General features: G+C 35.8%; 1 protein-coding gene across 13 annotated transcripts in view; it reads right to left on the bottom strand.

Annotated features, from left to right (window-relative positions):
• MACROH2A1 (macroH2A.1 histone) overlaps positions 1-24,985 on the bottom strand; it is a 108,496-nt gene that overhangs the window by 6,118 nt on the left and 77,393 nt on the right. For 4 of the 13 annotated variants that reach the window (XM_074290879.1, XM_074290880.1, XM_074290884.1 and 1 more), the window contains exons 6-8: positions 17,383-17,482; positions 9,480-9,569; positions 6,758-6,932 (exon numbers count right to left, since the gene is read on the bottom strand). In XM_074290879.1, the coding sequence (XP_074146980.1) occupies positions 6,758-6,932; positions 9,480-9,569; positions 17,383-17,482 (365 nt within the window). Of the gene's footprint in view, positions 1-6,757; positions 6,933-9,479; positions 9,570-15,086; positions 15,178-17,382; positions 17,483-18,994; positions 19,212-24,985 lie in introns of those variants that run through there. The other 9 variants (XM_074290881.1, XM_074290882.1, XM_074290885.1 and 6 more) reach the window with 4 other exon arrangements.

Genomic DNA, 24,985 nt, shown 5'->3' with positions numbered 1-24,985 from the left:
CCTCAGGGAGCTTCTATGCGAAAAATCCAAATATCTGTATCCTTGGTCATCTACTATTATATATTGTTTTCTAATAGCACAGTTCTCTACGCTGCAAGTTCTTAATAAATGTTTATTGAAAAAAAAGATCTTACAACTTGATTCCCCTACAGTGGAGAGAATGCTGGATTTGCAATAACAGGACTTGGGTTCAAATCTCAGATTTGCTACTATATGACCTTGGACAAATCATTTAACCTCTTTGAGAATCATGATTCCTGTGGCTCTCTTCAACAATGGGATGATTCAGACAATTTCCAATGATCTTGTGATAAAGAAAACCACCCTACACCCAGAGAGAGAAGTGTAGAAACTGAGTGTGGTTCATAACATAACATTTTCACTCTTTTTGTTGTTGTTTGCTTGCATTTTATTTTCTTTCTCGCTTTTTCCCTGTTTGATCTGATTTTTCTTGTGTAGCAAGATAATTGTACAAATATGTATGCATATACTGGATTTAGCATATATTTCTACCTTGTTTAACATATATTGGATTACTTGCCATCTAGGGGAGGGAGTAGAGGAAGGGGAGGGAAAATTGGAAAACAAAGTTCTGCAAGGGTTAATGTTGAAAATTATCCATATATATGTTTTGAAAATAAAAAGCTTTAATAAAAAAAAGAGAGAGAGAGAATTGTAGTTCCTGATGTGTAATGGACTAGATGGCCTTAAAGTCTCAAATCTATGCTGTTGTAAACCAGGCCATGTTTATATAAGCAGAACTGGGTTATCTATTTCTGTGTCTTGAAACAATGGTAAGAATATAGCAAATACTCAAGGGCTAACTGACAACTGAATGACTTATAGTTCTAGAGCCAGATAACAATTCTAGGCTTTTTTGCCTCTGGAGCATTTGAACTATTCCCACCAAACTCTTAACAGAGTTTAGGAACTGAATTTTTGAGATCATTTTAGCTTTGCAGACCTAGCCTCTTAACATGGTCCTGAGGGATGATATTTGGATATTCATATGAAATAGGAACATAATTATGATCACTTCCTATACATAGGGCTAATCTCTAAAAGACTCTCATCCAATGTTTCTAATAGTGTCTACTTCAAGTAGCTGGAAAAGACTCAGAGCAAAGGGAAAAGGGGATAAGAGTGATATTTTAAACCACTCCTATATTATCAGTGTTTACTTTGCAATCTAAGCCCTCAAAATGCATTTGTTTCTGTGGTCTGACAGAACCAGGACAGTGAATATTGGAGAAACTCTTGCTCAGGCAAGGAGAAAGCAGAAGCTGCCCATTATGTCTAGGAAATTTTTACATTTTTTGAGCATCATATGTGTATATTTACATGCATGTGTGATATAGTAACCAACACTGTCATATTTAACCACAAGAAAACATGACCTCATTCACAGTCTACTAATGAATGAATGAATGTTAATAAGGATTTATTAACAGAAAATTCTTATGTTCATTTTCCTGAAATGTCTTCCAAGATGTATACCACTTTTATAGTAAATATTTCCCCCTTGTTGTTCAACATGGGTCTCTATGATAAAAACAAATTCTTTTCACCCTTTCAGGTCAGGGGTATAGTCCCAGGAAAATTGGAAAAATGACAAAAAATTTTTTTTCCAGAGAAATAATGGAAAGAAATAACTTTCACCAAGTATTTTCAGTCCACGAGGACTGTCTTGCCAGTCAGGAATTAAATCTATTTCTGTCTCTTTCTCTAAGAAAATTTTCTTTTCTCAAAAGTTAAATTCAATTTAATTCAGCAAGCATTTCTTAACCACCCATATGCCAGGAATTGTTCTGGGTACTGAGGATTTAAAGATAAAAACAAAAACATCTTCAATGATTTTACCCTGCCCTGGGAAGAAATATAAATACACACATATAAGGGAGGCCTCTTGTAGAGATGATACTTGAATTAAGCCCTGAAAAGAGTTCTGTGTGAAGAGAATGAGAAGTGTGGGGAATGATTTCATTATAAAATGGAAGTGAAGTGAATATGGATCCACTTACTTTACCTACAGCTGTGTATTGACATGATAAAAGGAACCTTGTAATCCTAAGTACTGGATATGGCTCTTCTGTAAAATGGAAATAATAAATGTTGTGAGGTTCCAATTACATGTTCCTTTAGCATTTTGCACATTTTAGGGTTCTTAATCTGTGGCTCATGAATAGTTTGATAACTATTTGAACATTGTAATTTCATGCATTTTATCTACTATGCATGTTTAAATTATTATTTCACAAGAAGGGTCCCACAGCTTTCACCAAACTGCCAAAGAGGCCTATGACACAAAAAAGTTAAGTAATCCTACCATAAAGCAATAGTCAGCTATTAGCATTATTTGGCTTTTTTTTTTAATTGGATGCATCATTAAGTAGTGAGATCTTTAAAATTTTGAAAGTCAAGTTTTCTACCATGGGTCTTCTAAGTGTCTGTGGCACAAACTACTCTGTCTTTGCTATATGACTAAGAGAGCATTACATAAATACTCTAGTTCATTTCTCTCAGCCTGCAGGGAAAGCTCTATTAACACTCCAAAAGCATGACAATAAAAAACCTTGTATGTATAATCATGTAAAAAGAAAGGGGTTTCAAAAATGACCATCAAACTCCCACTTGCATCTAGAGTAAAGCTTAAAGTGACTTTTGGAGGGAAGGGAGTACCATCATTTTCTTTTACTTGTAGTGAGGTTGCATGGAATAGGGGAAAACATTGGAAATGAGATTCCCCTCAATACAGAGGAGTACCTCCTGTGCAACTCAGTCTTAGAGAGATGTAGTGTTTTGTCCACTGTCATAGAGGTGCTATCTTTTTCTTACTTTTCTTTGCAGACAGGGACTGTGATTGCATTGGTGATTTTTTATTTTATACTATGTAAACAAAATGCCTCCAACCCACAGTTTCGGACACCTGCTCCAGACAGCCTGCCCATTATTATCCTGCCCATTCCTCCCTTGCATCATCCTGATTAGAATAATTTTCCCCATCCTCTCAGTCTCTTCAAATCTTACCCCATTATTCAAGTTCAGATGCCAAAACAATTACCTTCATGACAGATTGTAGAGCTAGAAGGGCCTACAGAGATCACCTTATAGAAATTCTCTCATTTTACATAAAAGGAATCTGGAGTCCAAATGAGGAAAAAGATCTCAAAGTCACACAGAAAGCCTTTTCTGACAATCTTCCTTCCCTGAATTCTTACTATTTATGTTATTAAATAATTGGTACATCCTGTTGCTAATTATTATCTGTACATAATTTATCTTCAACTAGAGTGTAAGTTTCATGAAGGTAGGAATCCAGTTTCATTCCTAGGATAATAGAATCTCAGAAATAATTTATTCTTTGTCTTTTGTTATAATAGCTACTTAGAGGACTAATGTACTCTATGTAGCACATATTCAATTGTTGAGATTGCAGTGCAAATGGAAAAATCTCATTCTTTTTAATCATTATTACTTTGGCCAAGTGAATAAAAAACCTCTGTTCCAGCTCAGGTACTTTGGCTCAACTACTTTGTGAGTGAGATTAAGATACATAGTAGTTTCCTCTATCTACAAGTACTCACTATTTGTGAATAATGAAACTATCAGAGTATTGGGGAAAAAGTGCACAGTCCAACAACTTAAGAAAATTCACTAAGTGAGTATGAGAGGCAGGCTGGTGTCCTAAAAATAGCCAAAACTCAGTACAACAGAACAAAGTTCTATTCCCAGCTTTGAGACTTTGGATATATCATTTCTCTCTCGGCCTCAGTTTTCTTCTCTTTAAAGGAACAGGTTTAGATGAGATGGTTTCCAGATCCTTATGTAAACTGTCATTTGGTTATGGCAATGTATTATCCTCAGTCCACAAACCCCTTTATCTATTTCTGTACTTTCTAAGCACAGAAATCTCTTTCTTACTTACTTCCTTGGAGAAGCAGCTCTAAATTGACTTTGTCTTAGAACTCATAAATTCAAGAAAAGTTCATGCAAAGTCCTTTAAATAAAAGAGAGCAAATTGACTCTGTGTTCTTCTCCTAGGAGATTGTGTGCACCCTCTTAATGTCAACCAGAATCCAAGAAGGCTTTGCATGGAGTGGGGATCAATAAATATTGTGGTCTAACAGGCTGGAAAGAGGATGTCTAGATGCCAAAGGTAGTTTCCTGTAACGTGCTCTCCTGGCAGTTACAATTACTAGCTTAATAACCGGTAGCGCACTCAAGAACAACCACGTGTAATCTTAAAAGCCTTTATTATACCTACTCACATAATGCCCTAACTGATGCCCTGACTTGTTGGTTCCCTAGTGAACACCTGGTCAGAAGACCCACGTGTTCACTACCAAAACCCTTACCTCTTTTGGCTATCCATCTTGGCTTGGCCACCCAGGCTAGGGAGCCAGGGTGAAGAACGCCAGGTTAAAGAGAGCGATTGCTGCCTGCAGTGGGCTTACATAGGGCCTGTGAGGTCACACACACAGCCAATCAGCGAGAGAGTCACCCATTATGAAGCTATCTCAATATGGCCAGGATCCTGCCCAAGGGCAGTCCTAATATCCACAGAAATTACTTCCGGGCCTCAATCTCCCGATTTGCTGTGGCACCCATTTAAAGGCCCCTTACAGTTTCCTACATCCCATGTTATGATGTTGAGTTTTATTTAACCAAAGCACATTTTAAAAGAAATTATCTGAGGCAAATGTCCAATACAAAGTACACACTGATGCATACTGTATTGTAATCATAATGGCTGCTGGAGGCTGAGGATATCGAAATACTGTTATATGAGAATGCCATCACCAAGTCTTTCCTTTAGCATGCTGGACTTTTTTTTTTTAATCCTAGCATGACTTTCATGCTGGAGATACTGAATGCCACAAACAAGCTTTTTTATTTCCCTTCCTAAAATCCAATATGATTTATTTGAACAGCTTTAGTGTAATCCCATTCTTGAGCCATGAAAGGGAATGAAACTGTTTACATGGCTTTATAAGGTGATGTCTGCTTGACAGATGTCTGTAACAGAACAGCTGTGCACATGTGGTGCCTTTGGCACTTGTGGATCTTAAAAAGGTTTTCAATTTATTATTTTTAAAAAATGTTTTACTCCATGAGAAATGTAAATATGCTTGAAATAACAGATGTACTTTTATGGGAATTAATTTTCATAATTCAATTAAAAGCTTTCTCAATAGCTAAAGAAAAAATACTGTTACCAATAAAGAATAATATTACCTCTCATGTCTGAAACACCTTTTATTAGCATATATCAAAGTGCATTATAAACACTAATTAATGGCGCCTCATAATACCTTCTATGAGGAAGGTAAATCATACTTACTGATAAACAAACCAAGAGATAGAGAGATTGATTCATTTATCAAAGGTAATTCAGTGACAATGAAGAGATGTTACAGGCATGACTATTTTAAACTCCTACAAGACTGCTTTGTGGAAAGTAGTTCCAAATCTACTCAGGCCCTAGTTCTATGTTACTTGCAATAAATCTCCTTAATTGCAAATAAAATGCATTCTACCAGGAGCTTGTTGACTACCTCCTCTTATTAAAAAGGCAGTCACTTTTTTCCCCTTAATTGAATGTAGTAATATCCATATCCTATTTTTTTTTTTAGATAATTCTCAATCAGACAATACTGAAAATCTTCAACATGTGCACAGCAAAATATCCCAGTGAAAAAAAGTACAGTATACTGCCAATGTAAAACAGGCAATGGAGTAGACTGGGAATAACACTAGCTTTCAAGTGAGAGTCTGAATCTCAGTTATGCTCATTTACTGTGTAACCCTGGGCAAGTAACTAAATTTCTTTGGACCTGTTTTCTTATCTATTAAAGAAGAGATTTGAATTAGATGAGTTATAAGATCTCTAAATCTTATAAATGATGCTTCCATTGTCTATCCAGAAAATATCCTATGGCTGACAAACAGAGTTAGCTTTGAATTTTATCCAATTTTGTCTCTGCATGTCAGACCATGTTCCAAGATAATGACTGTAATGTCATTGAGAGGGAGAACAAGACAAGGAAGTAAGAATGTGTTTACAGAATCACAGGGTCTCCAGTCTGACTCTCTCCAATCTAAATTGTTCTGCTAGGCATTTAAAGCCCTTTGCAATTAATCTCCAACTTTTTTTTAAGCTTTGTTTTTCATTGTGCATATTCTTTATCACTGGGCCTGGGCCAGACTTGACTGCTTAGTGCTCCTCAATTTTGTCCTTTTCTTTCCCACCTACTTACATCCTTCTCACTTTCAAGGTCCAGTTTAGGTACCACTTCCTTCATAAAACATTCCTCAATACATCCCTTTCATTCCCCAGTTAGAAGTGACTAATTCCTTCCTTACATTGCCTTTAAGTATAGTTAATTTCTACTCTATGCTTATCTAAACCTGATATGCACTATAATTATAATACATTAACTGAACTTCTACTAAACTGGAAGGTCCAGGAAAATCAGGACGATGTCTTATTTTAAATTTGTATTCTTAGTACTCAAAATAAGACTGCTGTCCTGAGTAAATTTTCTTAGATGAAATTAAGTTATTTAATTTTCAGCATGTCTTATCTTTTCAATTAGATTATAAACCACATGGTGATTAAAACCTAGCTTTACTCATTTTTTTGCCTCTGATCTCTCAACTGAGTGTCCACATTAGTCCCTCAATAATTGGATAAATGAAATACATTACTTGAGAATTATCTTCTGGAACAAATATTTCAACAAGTAGGTTCTCTTACCGGCCACTGCCAATTGATGGAAATGCAATTGATTTCAGCTTCTTGTCATCTGCCAAAGCCAAACAATTCTTCACGGTCTTTTCCAGAAGCTCTTCGCACTTGTCAGAACCCCATATTGGACTGTTACAATGGATCACAAACTTGGCAGGCAAACCATGGCCAGCACTGACAGCCGCTGGTGGGAAAAAGAATCCAAACCTTTAATTCCCATCCCTTGTAAACAAAAAACAATTGACATGTGTACATAGAGTTAACAACAACAACTACTCAGCTCTAAATTTAAACCACCTGCAGATATGGCAGTGGAATGATTGCTTTAACTAGGGACTGATTACTAATCCTGGCTCCTGTACCTACTAGAAGTAGGCTTGAATTAGTCTTTTTTCTCCCCCAATCTATTTCCTCATCAATAAAATGGGGATGATTAGGCCTGCCCTGACTTCCTCATAGAACTGTTGAGATAGTCAAGTAAGTTATTGCATATGAAGAAGTTTTATAAATGGTAAAATGCTATACACCTATTTTAAAACTGTGCTATTTCTTTGAAGTTAGGAGTCTGAAGTGGGAACAAGAGCACTTCTAATGTATTTACATGTGTAACCTAGGTTCCCATGGTGCTAAAACATATGTTTAGTCATAGTCATTTACAATTACACTGCCCAGCCAAGGCATAGATTTGGAAACTTGGCATTCGGTATCCATTTAGCTACTGCCAGGAATGGGTTTCATTATTGTAGGGCAATTCCCTTCCTACCACAGTGAACTTCATATGCCAGACTAATAACCCCTTGTGGTGTTCAAAGTGTTTGAATGCATTGCTTCCAATGGGTTCGTTTGAAAAACGATTAAGTGTGATCTATAATTTCCCCTGACTGACATGTCAATGCAGACACATTAGGAAAACCATTTGTGTTTATTTATAGAATTTAACCAAATACCCCAATATCCTGCTTCAATGGCTTTATTAGGGAAGGAAGGTCTTGAGAGTCTATATGATTTAAATCAGTTTGCTTTAGGTAGGTTCATTTCATTTTAATAGAAAATGTTTTCATTCTTATGTATGTTTTTTGGTGTCTGAGGCAACAATAGAAAAGGGAAAGCTCTATCTTATAGTTTTTCCTTTTGAGGCATTTGTGGAGAATGGTTAATGTTCTTGTTCATTTATCTTACAGATTCAGAGTGCTTAACCTGGAATTTACAGGCTTCCTTAGAGATCAGTGCAAATTTAGTATATGGAAGTAAACTGGTACATCAAACATAATTTCTAATGAAAAGTGTGTCCTGAGGCCTAGACAACTGATCAACAAATAAATTTTTGTTATACAACCAGTTATTATGCTTATACACAAACTGTTTCATAAAGTGTAGGAGTTCTTTTCCCAACTACTTTGTATAAGCTCCAAGGGCTGGGACCATATTTTCTACTCCTCTGTTAAGCAATGGTTCACTATCACTTTCCCTCTGTGGGACAGAGCTTTCTACTATGTAAAATAAAGGGGTTAAATGTGACAGTCTCTGAGATTCTATCAAGCTGACATTCTGTGGTCTACTTTGAACTTATATGTCTTTGCGCTTGAGTTGTAGTAGGTTGGCTTTCCCAACTGGATGAACTTGTGCCTTATGAGGACCATCACAATGTCTCATTTCCTCAGGCAATAAAAAAAGTGTGGAACTGGTTCTATCATCACCTATTCCATCCACAATATATTGCTTAATGCTTCATACTACAAATATTCAGACCATCTGAAGGAATCCTACCATCATTTTATCCTAATAAGTTCTGGTCCTAAGTAACCAGAGAAGACATAAGGAACTGACACTGTTGGAAACAATAAAACCACAGGATTCCTCAATAAGTGAAAAAAAATGGCCTAGTTGCAACTGGTTTGTTATTATCAAAGTTATCATTTTGTAAAACATCCAATAACATTTGTATATTTCACATCCAGCAGCTTGGGTAATACTGTTCTTTCCTATTACTTAAACAGATTAATATTTGCACTGATCTATATGCTCAATTAAATTCTCTTCCAACTTCAGATTTTAAACCAGCTTGGATGGAGGATTCTGTTAGGACCAGGAAAAAGAAAAAATAACTTAAGCAGATAATGAAAAATTGTGTCTGCAGTTCAATGTAATGTTCAAAAGTAAGATTTCCCCTTTTCCTTTCTTTCAAGAGGAATTTAAGTGGCAAATTATAACTAATTTCATTTTTTGCAATTATAAATACAGATGGGTGAATGAAGATTATTACTTTTAAAACATTTATCAGCAACTTTACAGATGGTTTAAAATATTACCCTTTGTAATTTATAAGAGCTTATGTTTGCAGTGTTCTTTCCTTTGTTTTGAAACTCCATTTAGAATCTTAGATCTACAAAAACTATTTTTAATGTGATGGATTCTAACTTTGATTCTATGACTTCAATAAAATTCTCTTTTATAAAGATAACAGCCTTTTACTTCACTCCATTGCACGGATGGGATGAATGTCATATTGTGATTTTCATTTTAAGACTCTAAAGGAAAAATCTATAGGAACAATATACAGAATGGTGGTTGAGCTTAATGTTTAGTGCCCTTGCTCACTTATTTTAATCATCCAGGAGGGCATCCCTAAGAGTGTTTTGTGAGGATTAAAAGATGGAACAGCCCACCCAAGAATGTGCCCAGATGAAACAAGAACCCAAACTGGAAATTGGCAATGTTACTTTAGTCTTACCTCCAGCAATGTCCAATGGACCATTTTTTTTCCGAAGCTCTAACACTGCTTCCACAAATTCCTTGCCACCTTTCTTCTCCAGGGTATTCCCTAAACAAGGACAGTGTCTGATTAAATTTTAAGCATTGTCACTTGGACCCACATAAAGCATGTAGCATATTTAGCTACTATGCTTCTCACAAAATGATTTGACCCACTCAATTTTGGAAGAACTGCAAAATAGGAACTAAATGTTAGTTTTGTTCATGTAAAACTTCAAAGCCATTCCCAGATAGCCACTGGGCACCTTTCACATTGCCTCTTGCTCTTCCTATCTAAGTTGGAACTTGATTCAGATATCAGTGAGTTTCATTTTAACTGGTCTCAGAGGGGTCCAAGTCATCAGAAGGCCAAGGGAATCAGGCCTTTTTTGCGTGGGCCTCTTCCTATTTGTTTTATTTTGGTCAGAAAAGAAACTAGATGGCTAGAAACAAAACCTGAAGACCTATTCCCACCTGAGCTTCTCTGGGGAAAACCAAATTTTCCCTACTGCCCCTTGTTCCTTAAAATAATGAGATCTTTAAAGAAGACTCTCATTCTTCCACCAAACTTCTAATTTCTCCTGTGGCTAAACCTGGAACAAAAGGAGAACACTCCAGTGCTTGGTGGGCATCATTAAGGGTTTTTTTGTTTTAATCAACTTATGGGCACCAATTATTAAGGGAATTAGTTCTTGTTTTGCAGTTCTGTCATCATAGGCAAATACAAAATGGCCCCAGACAATATTTCCCTAATTATACTAATGATCCCCCAATTGCCATATATAAAGATGAGCAAAAAAAGAAACAGAGCTTAAAGATCTTTTATTATATAAAGACTTTTTGCAGTCCCAACACATAGCACAGTCCCATGATAAGACAAGTTTGTGGTGATTTGCTTTTGAGGCAATGGAATGAATTATCCCAACTTTGGTTTGGGCATATGCTACAAAAACAAGGATTGAATGTTTTAAAGAAATCTGCTTTATTCACATGAAATTCACATCCCCAAAATGGGTGCATGGGTGGAAAAACTTCTAGTATGAATGAAAAAAAAAACAAAAAAGACAAATGGCTTCTGTGCAAATAGTTAAGTATTTGAAAAATGTTTAGTGATGGATTGAAATGATTACCGAGTTTTCAACAATTTCAGGCTCAAAACATAAAAATAATATTTCTGTCCACTTATTTGGTAAAAATATAATTGGGAAAATTGTGAAGCAAAAAGCACAGGATCTAAAACCATAAGTCCTGGGTTCAAATCTTGGTTCTTCACTCAGTTACCATATTTACGAAAGAAAGAATATTAAAAAGACAACTTATTATGTCCCTTCCAACTTTAATGTATGATTTTATGCTCTATTACCTTTTATTGGAGGATATTTTTCCAAGTGGAAATACAAGCTCACAGCATAATCTAATGTTAAATATTTAAAACTGGACCATGGCATTGTTCTGATGGACAGCTAGCAAAGCCAATGGATTTTTGTCATTGAAACAAAAGAAAGCAATAAGACTGAACGTTTCTGAATGAATAGAGTTTGGCTTTTTTTTTTTTTTTTTTTTAAAGCTCTGATTCCTGTTTTGCACATCTTAAAAGTTACTTTCCTGAAGGGAGGCTGAAGTACACCCTTTTAACTATTTACTTATGCTTTAATTTGGGGGAAAAATCATGATATACATAGTAAGACAAGTTTGTGGTGATTCATTTTTGAGGCACTGGAATGAATTATCCCAAATTTGCTTTGAATATATGCTGCAAAAACAAGGACTGGATGTTTTAAAGAAATCTGACTTATTCACATGGAGTTCACATCCCCAAAATGGGCAGACTGCATGGGTGAAATGCTTCTAGTGTGGCTTAAGAAAAAAAGATAAATGGCTTCTGTACAAATAGAATTTGGGGTCAGAGATACACTTATGTTTGCAGAGTCCTGTCCCAAAATAGAACCATAGAATTTAGAGTTGGAAAGGATCCTAAAGATTATTTATTCCAACTACTGGGACTGCAGAGTCTGAAAAAGCACTATTGTGAGTACTGAGAGGGTGATAATCAAACTCCAGTCAGCTCCCCATAAGGCAGAGACATTAAGGTGTTAAACCTGGTCCTAGGCTGACTTTCAGAGAGGTGTTCATTTTAAGATGCTTTATGTGGAATCCAGTCTTTCCTTCTACACTATAAAGTTCAGAAAAAAAGAAATAAGGTGTTTTGATAGGTCATGAGGCAAAAGCCACTTTTCAATATAAGTTTCTGAGCTCCAATAATTTTAAGCTCAAATGACAGGAATTATAATTTGCATATGATATCTATCTAAGATAATAATGAATAATAGAGAATAAGGGATAAGCACTTACATAATACAGGTTTGAAATGACCAGAGAATTGAAGCAAGGCCACTATGGAACTGAAAGATGCAAACCTTAGCCTTGGTTCTCCATTCATTACCATCCAGAATGATTGTATCACTTCTTTCATATCAGATTATATATGCAAAATATATTTGCAAAGCTTAAAACACTAAATATTGTGAACCATTATTATGATGATGTATAGCATAGTACTACTTTGGTCTTATACTTTAGCTTGATTTGAGGGGAGAAGAAACATTCTAGAGTAAATGAACACAATTCAGGTTTTCTAACTTTATATATTAACTGAAATGAAACAGAAATTCCAAATTAGAAAATGTTAACAGCATTACAATAAGCCTCTTCCTTTCTACTGCTAAGAGAGATGGCAAATTAATATTTTATTCAATGAAAAGCATATGTTTTAAATTACTTAACAAATTGCCTTACTTTTTTTAATTTGGAAAGAAATTAAAATTAAACTATGTTTAGATTAAGTATTGTGGTATCTGAATTCTACCCAAAATTAAGGACACACAATCAAGGTCCATTTTGATTCTATACATAGCTAGGTATGCATGAATGCATATGTATCTGTAATTTTTTTTAGTAAGATACATTTTTCTTCTATATAGTCAAAATTCTTAACAAAAGTATATTTCCTTTTTTAGTCTAATATCAGGGTTAATGATAAAGCAATTGGCTTATTTTCTCCCAAGCATAACTATGTGTTACTCTCATGAGAATAAGAGCATTATCTCATGCTTACAAAGCAGGCATAATAAGTATTATAGTGCTTAGAACAGCCTAAGCAAGAATTTTGGCCTAGATGACTTGAGGCTTTATGCCTGTGGTAAATTTCACTGTTAGAAAGAACTTTAGGTGATCAAAGTTAATCATCAGAAGCTAAGCATTCGTGCAGGTTCACTTCTTCTTCCAGCAGTCATGGGACCTGGGAATTTATTATCAATGATGAGAAATTGGATTATCCGGCAGGGGTTTCTTTGAGTTAAACAGGCTCACTTCAAAGCAGACAGCAGATCCAAATAGGGTATAAGTTTAGGTTGGGTTTGGTTGAGATGAAGTATGGCTCTGGTTTGATTCTGGTTTAAATGGATTCAGCAGGTATCACTCCTAAAAACAGTTCCATGCTGTCATATTCTAACACTGGTTCCATTAACAACTAACTGTGCAACCTTCAAGTCTTTCAAATTCTCTAGTCCCAACTTCTCTTTGTTCAATTGTGAGGTACACATACCCTTGGGAATGTAGAAAACTACTGAATGTTAAGGTATCATTGCCACCATTGTTCTGACAGTATTTCAAAGGGTTAAGGCGGTTTCCTTTGGTTTCTGTGTCATCTGTCTGCAGAGGTATTATATCATACTGTAAGGTGGGTGTCTAGGGAAAAAAAAAATGGAATTCTTATCTTCCCTAGGATTGTTTGGAATTGTCCTTGTCTGAGAAGAATCTGAACAATCTCATTCTCAGGGAGTACCTTTAGCTTCTAAACCAAGAGATTTGAGTTCAAAATTCTCAGGACAACTGGTAATTCAGAAAATGGCCTTCTAAGTCCAAAGCATATTTACTAGGTATTATGTGTCTAGAGGTCCTATCTTTGGACTAAAAGAGACAAGCTGATCATGATGGATTGAGTATATAGTTCTCAACTTGATAAAGTTTATTATTAAATTGTTTTGTTATTCATAAAACAACTTTTTCCTGCTCATCACATTTCCATTTGGTTAAGTAAAGAGTAAAGTAGTTTCTGCCTCTTAGACTCTCTGCCTTAGGAAGTTTGAATTTCCCTTTTCATACTTGGATTTCCATATATTTCATTTGTCTACATTAGGATTTAATTTTGGTTTAACAGCCTCATTAAGATTCTGCTTAATATTGTCTTCCAAGATGCCACATTAGAAAACAAAATCTATGTAAGTACCTTGAATTACAAAATGTAACAACGATGAATTGTGACAGTCTACAAATACTATATTTTCTTTAGAAATAGTGAACAAAACAGAACAGCAAAAGACTGTTAGATTATAGCCATTTTGGAGACAATATTATAAATTTCTGAAGGTGTCATCTTCTTTAGCTACCTTTAATGTAAGCTGACATTTAGGTAATCAATAACCTTAATTTCTAATATTTTGGTGGCTATCTTTGAACCTACAACTTAGTATTTCTGCATGATATGCTGCATTACATTTCTATATAAATATTCCTTACTATAGAACCATAAAATTTAGAGTTGGAAAATATCCTAAAAATCATTTATTCCACCCATTGGGAACCAGTGAACTCAAAGAAAATAACTCCTCCAGCACATAGAAAAATTACCTGGCACATAGAAAGTGCTAAATAAACACTTGCTGATTGAAAGATTAAATTAGCAAGTGATAAAAAGTCCTTTCTAGAATTTAAGGTTCTAGAAAGTCTTTGGAGAGATTAAACATGTTAATTAAACAACCAACAAGTATTTATTTATTTATTAGGTACCTACTATAATGCACCAAGTACTATGCTAAGCACTGGAGATATAAACACAAAGAATTATGAATATTTTTTTAGAAACATGTCTGTCCCATATATCTATATGCTACACAGAACTATGGATTCAGTTTTGATTCCTTCAGCTCTTGTGCAATCTAAGGCTGTGGTATCTACATGATGTTAAAACAGCTTATCAACCCAGTAAAAGATTGAAGGAAAATAAAAATGAGTCAATTCTGTGATTAAAACAAACAGTGTCATGTAGAGAAACTATACTAATCAGATGATTTTTTTTTTCTCTTTCAATTTACTATGGTGACATTGTTAAGTTAACCTGAAAGCTTTATTCGGCTTGAAAAAAAGTTGTCCTGATGGCATCAGGAGGAGGGAGAAAGGAAGGAAGGAGGGAGGGAGGGAAGGGGGGGAGAGAGAGAGAAAGGAAGGGAGAGAGGGAGGGAGGGATGGAGGAAGAGAGAAATTCCTCAACCAGAAACATCCATTTGATGGCTGCATGGCCCATCACAACTGGTCTTTTTGCCTTTTACATTGAGCCTAGGGAATACATTTTAGAGCTATGATCAGGGGAACTTTGGAGGAAGGATATTTCATTTTTAAGACCCCATGAGTCAGGACTGCTGGAAGTGCAAGATGAATGCAGCCCTGCATAGCTATCAGAACGATCAAGCTTTTGTGGCTGATGGCCCATGCACACACACAAACTCCGCAGCACTGGGCTTTCCATTACCTACTTCACCACCGATGTAGAAGTCAGAGTTTGTCGGGTGAACGACAGCATCACTGTCGATCGTGGCAATGTCAGCCTGTACAACTTGCAACTATAACAGGTAAACAAATGTAGATCAACTGGGTTGGATTGAGACCCATGCATAGGCTGTACATTCACTAACGCACCAATGGAAGTGTGGACCTACCTGGTGGATTCCAAAGTATGAGCCAAAACGGTAATCCAAGATGTGTGTACACGTGTGGATGGGGGTGAGAGGAGGAGGGATATCAAATGTGACATGTTTCAATTAAATGTTTGAATGACAGGTCTGAAAAAATCACATGAGATCATTTCCAAAGTTTTTTAAAGTGGCTAACACCCCTTTCACTTCGCAGACACCTATAAAAGTGGTACCCCACTGAGAAGGATACTAAAATATAGCACTTTTTTTTTTTTTAATTGCGGATCATCAGGCCAACCAAAATAACGAGTTTCTCCATTTTGTCAGCAGCAATAAACTCACAGGTCTTAATTTTTATTCATATGACATTTATCATTTTATCTACCTTCAAGGTACTTCTCTTTTAAATTGAGAAAACAGTGTATTTGTCTGTAGAGAACTGGTAATTTCCCCCCTAATGTATTTTACATTTTAAGATATACTCGGCCCCTCTATTTGGCTGTATTTTCAATGAAAATAGTATCTGGGCAGGCAGTTAGGTGGTGCAATGTATAGAACACCAGCCCTAGATTCAGGAAAATCAAACTTCAAGTTACTTAACCTTGATAAGAAAAAAAGGAAGGAAGAAAAGGAAGAAAAGGAAGAAAAGGAAGGAAGGAAGGAAGGAAGGAAGGAAGGAAGGAAGGAAGGAAGGAAGGAAGGAAGGAAGGAAGGAAGGAAGGAAGGAAGGAAGGAAGGAAGGAAGGAAGGAAGGAAGGAAGGAAGGAAGGAAGGAAGGAAGGAAGGAAGGGAGGAAGAGTCTGAACTGTGTGAAAATGGTATACTTGAAGCATAATGGCATAATCATAAATACTTGAAATGGGGCTGGGCATAGAATACATCTGTAGATTTTGTTTACTCCTATACTTTGCAAAAATGTTTATGTATAATACTTGAAGAGTAGAATGGAATTATTCTTTCATTAAGGAAAGTTGATGTTTTTAAAAAGTTAATAAGTATTTAGCACTATTACTATACACTATTTACTGGAAAGAGTTCCTTTGAGGTCTTTCAATGTAGTGGAGAAGGAGACATCTTCATCTCCACAGCCTATCATTGGGAGGAGCAGAGGTATTGCTAATAGCTTATCACCATGACAGTGAAGGCTAAAGTGTATTTCTAAGCATGAGGATAATATGCACAGACCCACTCATTGACGTTTTCTCACACATATCTTGTCTGCTCAATGGAATTACATGAAACTCTGGAACAGAGATTTTCTTTTCATAAAGTATCCAGAGACTGAATTCCTATCTTTGGACTTTGATCTATTTCTTCTAAAGCACAGGTTAGGAAAGCCCCCTCCTATATAGAGGCCTTTTCTAGCTTCCCCCAATTTGAAGTTACTTTTTATTACGTACACATTTTATTATGTGTATGTGTTGTACCCCCTCAGGAGACTAGTCTGTGAGCTCCTGTTCTGCAAGGTAGGCTGGGTTGAGGGGTATTCACTGTAGTTTCTTTCCTCTGTTTTCAATATCTAAGGCAGGGTTTTGCATATAATTTGCTGAATCAAATTCACTCTTTGATACCACAGTATGCTCTAAATAATTGGCACTGATTATTATACTTTTTCAATATAAAAGACAATGCGAAGGTAGATAATATTGAGAAAATCAATTTGTTTACCAATTAAAGTCAGCATGACAACTCGTAGCCACATTATATAATTTTCTTCTATTTTTCAATTATTTTCAGGTTTAGTTTGAATAACATTTGTTATGAGGGTTAGAATGGAGAAATTCTCATTTTGTTGTTACCTGAGTATTTCAGTCAGTTAAAAAAAAATCCCCCCTCCCTCCACCCCAAGAAGCCAACAGTCAGTTTGATCATTATGGAAAAGAATTTAGACATAAATGTATTTGCAATCAGATGAGATGATGCCAATCAGAATCAATGAAATGTACTGAGTCCCTTATACCTGGGCTAAGGTTGGTGTAAGCTGGACACAGCTCTGCAGGCTCAAACGTCAGCCTAGGATTTGGGAATTTGGGTTAAACTATTTTACAAAAAAAGTTGTTCAAGAAGCTAAATTCTGGGTTCCATAGTTTTCCATCTGACAGCTGGTTGCGCCAAACCCATTCCCCCAATTACCTAGGTCATCTTTAAGGTCAATGTCAGCATTGGTAGGATTGATAATGGCCTCCACCTCAAAGCCGGCTAAATTACTGATTTCACTGTGAATAAGGTTCAGCTGAAAAGAAAAGCATGAGGTGGGAAATAACAGGACAGCTGGGAAGTCACAGAAAAGCTGCAGAGAAGTGAGCCTTGCAACATAGATGGAAGTAACAAATACTCAAAACAAAGTATACATCACAAACACGGTTGGTGATGGTGCAGGGATGGGGTGGGGAGGATCAGTGCTCAAAATGAATCCATTTCAAACACAAGACTCAAATGCTACTCAGAATGCTGAAAGGAAGTTTTTTGTTTTTTTTTTTGTTTTTTGGTGTTTTTTTTTAGGTGCCAGCTTTAGAAAGACATTAATGATGTTAATATGGAGTGAGGTGGGGTTGGCAAAGTCTTAAACTGCACTAGATACATATATTACCCTTGGCAATGTTGATCATCCCAGAGCCTCTGTCCCAGAAAATCCCTACCATGAGATTCAAAATCTTTCATTATGAGAACACAATGTTATTGAATTCCTGTCCCCTCCCAGTGGCTTCATAGAACCAGACTGGCTTTGTTAGGGCTGGGGGTTGGGGAGGAGTAATGTCATGTCAAACAAAGCAATCATATATCTTCTGATTCAGTCAGGAGGCCAGTTAGGAGTCCTAATGGTCTGTTGCTTAGAGACATTTAATTTCACCTGCCCATTCATCACCAGAGGCTGGATTTCTCCAGAGAGAACCAAGGGGAAAGGAAAAATAGTACTTCTCCAAGGACTGGTAATCTTAAAATTTCCCAAACTCTTTGGGCACCATTGTCCTAATACCCAATAGACTTCTCCTCTAGAGTACTTCTCTTTGGCAAGTTTATTTCTATCCAATAAAATAGCTCCTTTATATTCTAGCTCATGGCCATCCTTTTATCACACTTCCATGACAACCCTGAACTATGAAGGGAAATTTTACACAGCAACCAGTAGGGTGTTGAAAATTAAAGTAGAGACCAATGGATGTAGTCTCATATCTTCTATTTATTGTTTTTTAGATGCAAATATTCAAATAGATTTTTTTAAAAATGCAGATGTTAACAATTCGGCTTTGGTATTTTAAGAAAAATTTGTGCCGAAGAAAAATATCAATGCTAAAAATATCAATGAAGGTTTCTGAGACAGATTCTAGCCAAAATCTACCCCCAGAAAAGAGGATGACCCATTGCTGGTAAAGGATATAACTAACCCTACATAGCCAGAATCTACTCTAGTCAGAGCTGTCTTATATTGGTTTTCTGGGAAAACAAGTGAAAATCACATCAGAGGAACTGAAAACTGGCAATTGGGTCAACTGCTGCTTAGACTTCAATCCTCTGAATTTATGGAATCAAATATTTTATTGAAAACAAAACAAAACAAAACAAAAGCCCAGTACACTCTAAGCATTAGAAACATAAACCCAGGTTTATGATCCCCAGAAGTAGTTAGTACATTCTCAAAATCAGGACCCTGTTTAGACTAAGAGCAATCCTTTCTTAGGAAAACAGTAGTGGAAACAAACTCTATGTAACTATGCCAGGAACCATGCTCAGGGTAGGTCTAGCCATCTGACAAAGGGAATCACTTTTAATTACTAACTAGAGAGGTAGTAGACTAGCTTTCAGTTTGAACATTTAGTGGTTTAAGATAATCTTCCAAATGGCCTTGAATTGAGATCCTCAGATGTGTTTCTTGGAACTCATGTGTGATGACCCGGGGATAGGGAGGAATGGTCTTCAAATAAAGAACTGCAATCTGGGACTTCAGCTGCCCGCAGTCCAGGCTTTTGAAAAAAAAAATTAGTTTGGGATTAATTCTCATTCATTCATTCACTCACTCATTAGATGGATTCTTCCTGTGAACAGGAATAAATGGCATTAACGAAAGTCAAGATTAACACTTGTAAACCATGGGTCTACCAATTGTAAGAAATGTGGAGGCAATTTAATGGTTACTGTCTTAACATATGCACAATTGAGAACAAGGGGCGGTTGTTTCCAAATGATATCATTTGAGTCTTGCAATCTGACAACATGCAAATGCTGTTTAAAAAACAAAACAAAAAAAAAAAAAACTCAAATAAAGCCAATACCAAAGAAACACTGTTTCAGGGTTGGGAAAGGGAAGGAAAGAGGGGAGAAAGGAAAAGGGAAAGAAATACTTCATTTGGCATAGTATGGATGAGTGCACTTTTTATTATATCTATCACATTACTGCATTTTTGTATGTGCTTAAAACCATACATGCTTAAATCCTTAGAAATTCACACTTTTTTCCAGTTATATAAACTGTTCTGGTTTTGTGTTCAGAAATGCCTCATAGGAAAGCTGGTTATTTATGTAGGATCTAATTCAACCAAGCCATAAAATACTCTCCAGTTTTGAGCTGGCTTTGTCCTAGGGAGACTGACTGCCTACATTTAGTGGAATTGGATTCTCTGCTGAGAATATGGAGTATAATATGAGTAGAATCTTATATCCTAGTCTGGTAAAGAGACAGAAATTTCAAACTGAAGCCATGAGGCTCCACAGACAATTTACAACTGTGGTGTGGAAATGTTTATCTTTATACCTGACACCAGTTCCGTAGAGAGACACGGGATACCAGAGAACAGCCATTGCTCATTGCTATGGACATATATACCTTCAAATCAAGATTTTTTTTCCTTCTTTTTTTGAGGGACAGAAGGGAGGAAAAAGAAGTAGATGAAAAGAGGTGCAGGTACCTTGGTGTGCAGGTAACTGCACATCATGTGGAAAAAATGAAATTCAGCAGAGACAAGTAATACAAAAAGGAAGAACAAACAGTGCACAGAAAACAGAAAGGCAGTGGGCTGGGCATGAGCAGAGATGGTCAAGAAGATCTCAATGCCATAACACATCACATACCAGCCGGAATGAGTCAGCCCTTCATAAAAAATGCAAATGTAGAAGGCCAAAATAAGAGAACTCAAGACAGAAAATGTAAGGCCACCCTCTCATTTTCCTAGAAAGAACCTGACTGGGCAACAATGGACTCCCCCCCAAAAAAATGTGTAAAAGAGAAAAGGACTAGAAGGCAATTGAAACTACAACATAGGGAAATTTAGACTCGATATGAAGAACACTTTCCTGCCAGTAAGAATTGTGAGGCATTGGAAAGGGTGACATAATAATGTTGATATGTTTATAAAAATAAGATGGTTTCTCATAGATCAATCAGAATTTAATAAAATCATGTCTGAGAGACATCAAGGATAACTTCTCAAAGTTGCTGCCTGCACAAGGCTTCACAAGAAGTCCATGGCTTTAATTTTATTGGTTCTTAATGACATTGACCTTGTTCCTGACCACCTCAAAGCATTTGTCTTTACTCTGCATTTCAGACCCTAGATTATGTTCAACTAAACACTAGATATTGACATTTGTTTGTATTGGTTTCTAAATGGTATGTGTGTGTAAGAGAGGTTAGAACCCCAACTAGCCTGGAAGCTTCTTGAGGGTGAGGGACCGATTTCATGCTTCCCATAAGTGTACTCCCATAGTATCTAGGACAGGGATAAATAACAGACGAAATTAAATATTAGCTGAAATGAATAATAAAACATATGGAGATGTAATGGTGAAATGGAATAATATTTTTATTATAGTCTCTCTTCCTTCAATATAGAAAATAGAGTGAACCACTTTAAATATTCTAGATCTACCCACTACAGTGACAGAAAACTGCCTTAACCTTCTTTCTTTTTATGCAGAATAATAAGGTCAGAAACAATTATCATGTCTATTTTGAACAGACTTTTGAACAGAATTAGCTTTTTTAATGATCTGAGATGATGGTATCAGTGTCAGAAGTATTAAAATCGGAAGCTGCCATATGCAGATAAATTTGCAATATATAGCAAGTGTTTTCTTAAAACCTTTTAGATATAAAGGCAGATTTTATGAAATCAATGTGAATGATCAATAAAAAAAGATTTAGATAATTAAAGATTATTGATATTGATAATCCTTTCCTGTAATAGAGGCTTGGGTGTTAGCATATATTAATTCTCTGAAAATGGGGAATTTAGATGAAATTGGAGTTTTATCTTCCTACATTATTCACAAAGAATGGAACAATCCACTATCTCCAAAAGAAAAATCCAATCCCATAGAGCCTGTTTTTCTAATCCATTGTGAGAATTAGAACTTAAGGTAGTATTTGTTCATCTTCCCCATGCTGGGGAGAGTCATGATTGAACACTCTTACTTTTTTTCTTATAAATATCTTTACTGGGGTATCATGAAACATCCAATGGCCACCAGGCCTTAATAATCTTGATGAGAGAAGTGCTGAGGCAATTCTGGGAGTTTCAAATTGGCAACTTCCTCATAAAAAGCTTTTAGTTTGTTCTATATGGAAACAACAACCAAAATTCCCTGAAATGGAGTCATTGCAAATTGTTCTGCTTGTTGTCCGAGTTGGTTCATAGAAATTTTCAAACAATAGCTGAAATAGTCACAGAATGGGATGGGAATACATGAATCTTTTCATAATCTAAAATAAAAAGAGTCTAGAACTACAAGGAAAAAATAAGGAATTAAGAGTCCTGAGGCTGATCCATGAACACTAGGAAGATTTGTAAGTAATGACTCATCACACTTCCTGGGCTGTTCTGAAGAAGTATTAACTCTACTAAGAAAATTATTAAATTTGCTATCATTTGACAGTAATTTATGGAAATCTATGTTGGATGCTCTTTGAAAATGTATCAGGTTCTGAAAAGTTCTGAAAAAATGACTCTTGTCTTAAGTAGTAATTGCATCAGAGACCACAAAACAAAGGCAAACAATTGGTTCAATATCACAGCACTGCCTTCATTTTCACAACCATTTTACAACGCAGTATTTATATGTGTTTATTAAAAACTTACAGCATAATTAAAGCAATTATTTCAGAGATTTAAATATGTCAAGTACAACATTGTTAACAAGAACAATTAACTTATAGTCTCAAACAGCATCTTCCAGCCCAACCTTCTAGCCATGTTCAGGAGACACAAATTTTTCTCTTCACAGATGGGCAATCCTGATACATATTTGAAAAGTATGACTTGAGCAGTATAAAGGACCATTATATAGAAACTGTACCACTATGAGATTTCTAAAATCAAAATTAACCTGTAGGTTAAAATGGCTAAATCAAAGTGCCCCAATTAAAAGGCAACTTGAATCTGAATACTGGCATTTTTTTTTTCTGAGGCAATTGGGGTTAAGTAATTTGCCCAGCTGGGCAATAATAAGTGTCTGAGACCAAATTTGAATTCAGATCCTCCTGACTTCAGGCTTGGTGCTCTATCTACTGCAACACCTAGGTGCCCCTGAAGACTGGACATTTTTAATGGTGTTTTGAGATAGTGAGAATCATAGATTTATGATTCACATGATTCACAACATATGGTGTCACTTGTTTGTGTAAATGTTATAGTAGACAAATGACTGGAAAAATCTCTTATCAAATAAAATTATATTAAATGTAAAATTCTTTCTTTGTTTAATACCTCAAAGGATGAGAATGAAAGCCTTTTGACTTTTATAGTGTTAACATCTAACACTATAGGGGAGAGAACAGCCATACTAACAATATACTATGTTATATCTTACTTTTTTGAGTTTTATTTGGGCAGTGGGTAAAGGAAGCATGATCTGAATCACAGAGAAAGTGCAATTTAGGGAAAGGAGAAATAGGTGCAGAGAAATTCTTAGGTTCAAAATCAGGCTCTGACATTTGCTGTTAATGTGAACATAAGTTATTTAACTATTCAGATTATCAGTGTCTTCATCAGCAAAATCGAGGCACTAATACCTATAGGCTTGTGAACAAAATGCCTTGTAAGGTTTAATGTGTCATGTAAGTGTGTTATTATATATATAAATCTAACATTTAACTGCTTTATAAGAAGACTGAATTTTATTTAGGAAATATCTCTTGCTGATGTTTATGTATCTTTAGTTTATTATATATAGGAACAAGTGATAAGCATTTTTCCTGTGCTGATCAGACTTTATTTTGAAGTTGTTATTTGAAGGTAATCTAAACACAATTAATTCTGTGAAAACTATGGGAGTACAACTCAATAATTGCTTCCAACTTTAAAATGCTGGAGGATAATTTTCTAACAAAGTGCTCAACACAAAACGCTTGCTGAGAGGCTTAATAGTTAAATTGCAAAAATTCAGTCTTAGCATTGTATTTCAGTAGCATACTGAATTACTAATGTGCAAACTCTCTCCCGCCAATGTAATGCAATAACTGTCCTGCAACTTAAGAAGTCTTAATTAGTTGCACGGAAAAATTAAGTGACTTGCCAAAAGTCACACATTCAGGATATGCTAAGGCAGAAGTTGAACCCAGGTCTTTATTACTTTGAAATTGGCCCTATGGCCAACCTGACACCTATTGTGTGTAGTCTACAGATTCTAAATTTGGCCACAGAAATAGTTCTTCTGCATGGAGTTCTGGCATTAACTTTTACCTGCATGCTTCCTAAAGTATCCAACATTCTTAACTGAAATACAAATTAAAAGAACAGTATTGTTTCAGGGACTTTCTTTTCAAGGATCAAATAGCGAAAAGGAAATACTGATTTCATTGCTATACTCTAACACAACTCCTTATATTTTTGCTATTTCCTAAATAATATTGCTTTAAATGTCTGCAAACAGTTTAAATGGTGACAGCACAAGTTACAAGCTTGCTATGCATTTTGGCTGGCTGCTCCAAGTCCCTGAACACTGTTGTGTGGTTGACATTAACTAGTTTAGCCTGTTTAAAGAATACTCTTCTCATACCAAAAACATTTCTGTGGAGTCTGGTAATGAAACATAAATGAGAAGGAAGAATAAATTTAAATGAGTCGTGTACAAGTTCCACCTCTTTCCATCTTAACTTTCAACAGACTTTTGAATGAATGAATAAAAAACTCCTGATTCTTTTATGTGCACTGAATCCTACCTACTGTGCTCAGGGAAAAAAAAAATAGTGGATTGGGTCAAGTTTACTATAAGTGTAAAAACACTGTATCCAAGGAACTTACAAATAACTAGGAAGGAGAAAGGCAAGCCAGAGGCTGTTTCTTTATAAAATATAAAAGAGTTGGAAAAAGGGGGAGAATTTTTCCTTAATTCACACACATAAAAAATTTCTTTTTAACTATGTGGGAAGCATTTTTTCCCCTATACATCAAGGCAGGGTGAGAAATTCTGACACAAAGCAACAATAGGAGTTAGCTTTAAGTAAGTAGCAGAGATAGAAGCAAGCAGAAGAGACTGTAGGGATAAGCTGCCAAAGAGCAGGGAAAGGGGATTGAAGAAGTAGGGGTGGGAATGGAACCCTAAGGGCTCTATGTCTTCCTGTACTTAACAGATTACCAGGTCTTAGAAATTCCATCTGGCCCAAGGAACTTAGTATAAACTCTGGGGGAGGGGGACAGGGCTCAAGTTGCAACATTTTTCACCCCTTATTCCAATCAAGATAATTTGTATGAAGAGTCACATTAATCTGGGATCTAAGGCCCAAGGAACAAATAAAAGTATG

The sequence above is a fragment of the Sminthopsis crassicaudata genome, chromosome 2, assembly GCF_048593235.1.
Source record: "Sminthopsis crassicaudata isolate SCR6 chromosome 2, ASM4859323v1, whole genome shotgun sequence".
Taxonomy (NCBI): domain Eukaryota; kingdom Metazoa; phylum Chordata; class Mammalia; order Dasyuromorphia; family Dasyuridae; genus Sminthopsis; species Sminthopsis crassicaudata.
The sequence above is the reverse complement of the archived record's forward strand: the minus strand, read 5'-3'. Positions and strand labels throughout refer to the sequence as shown.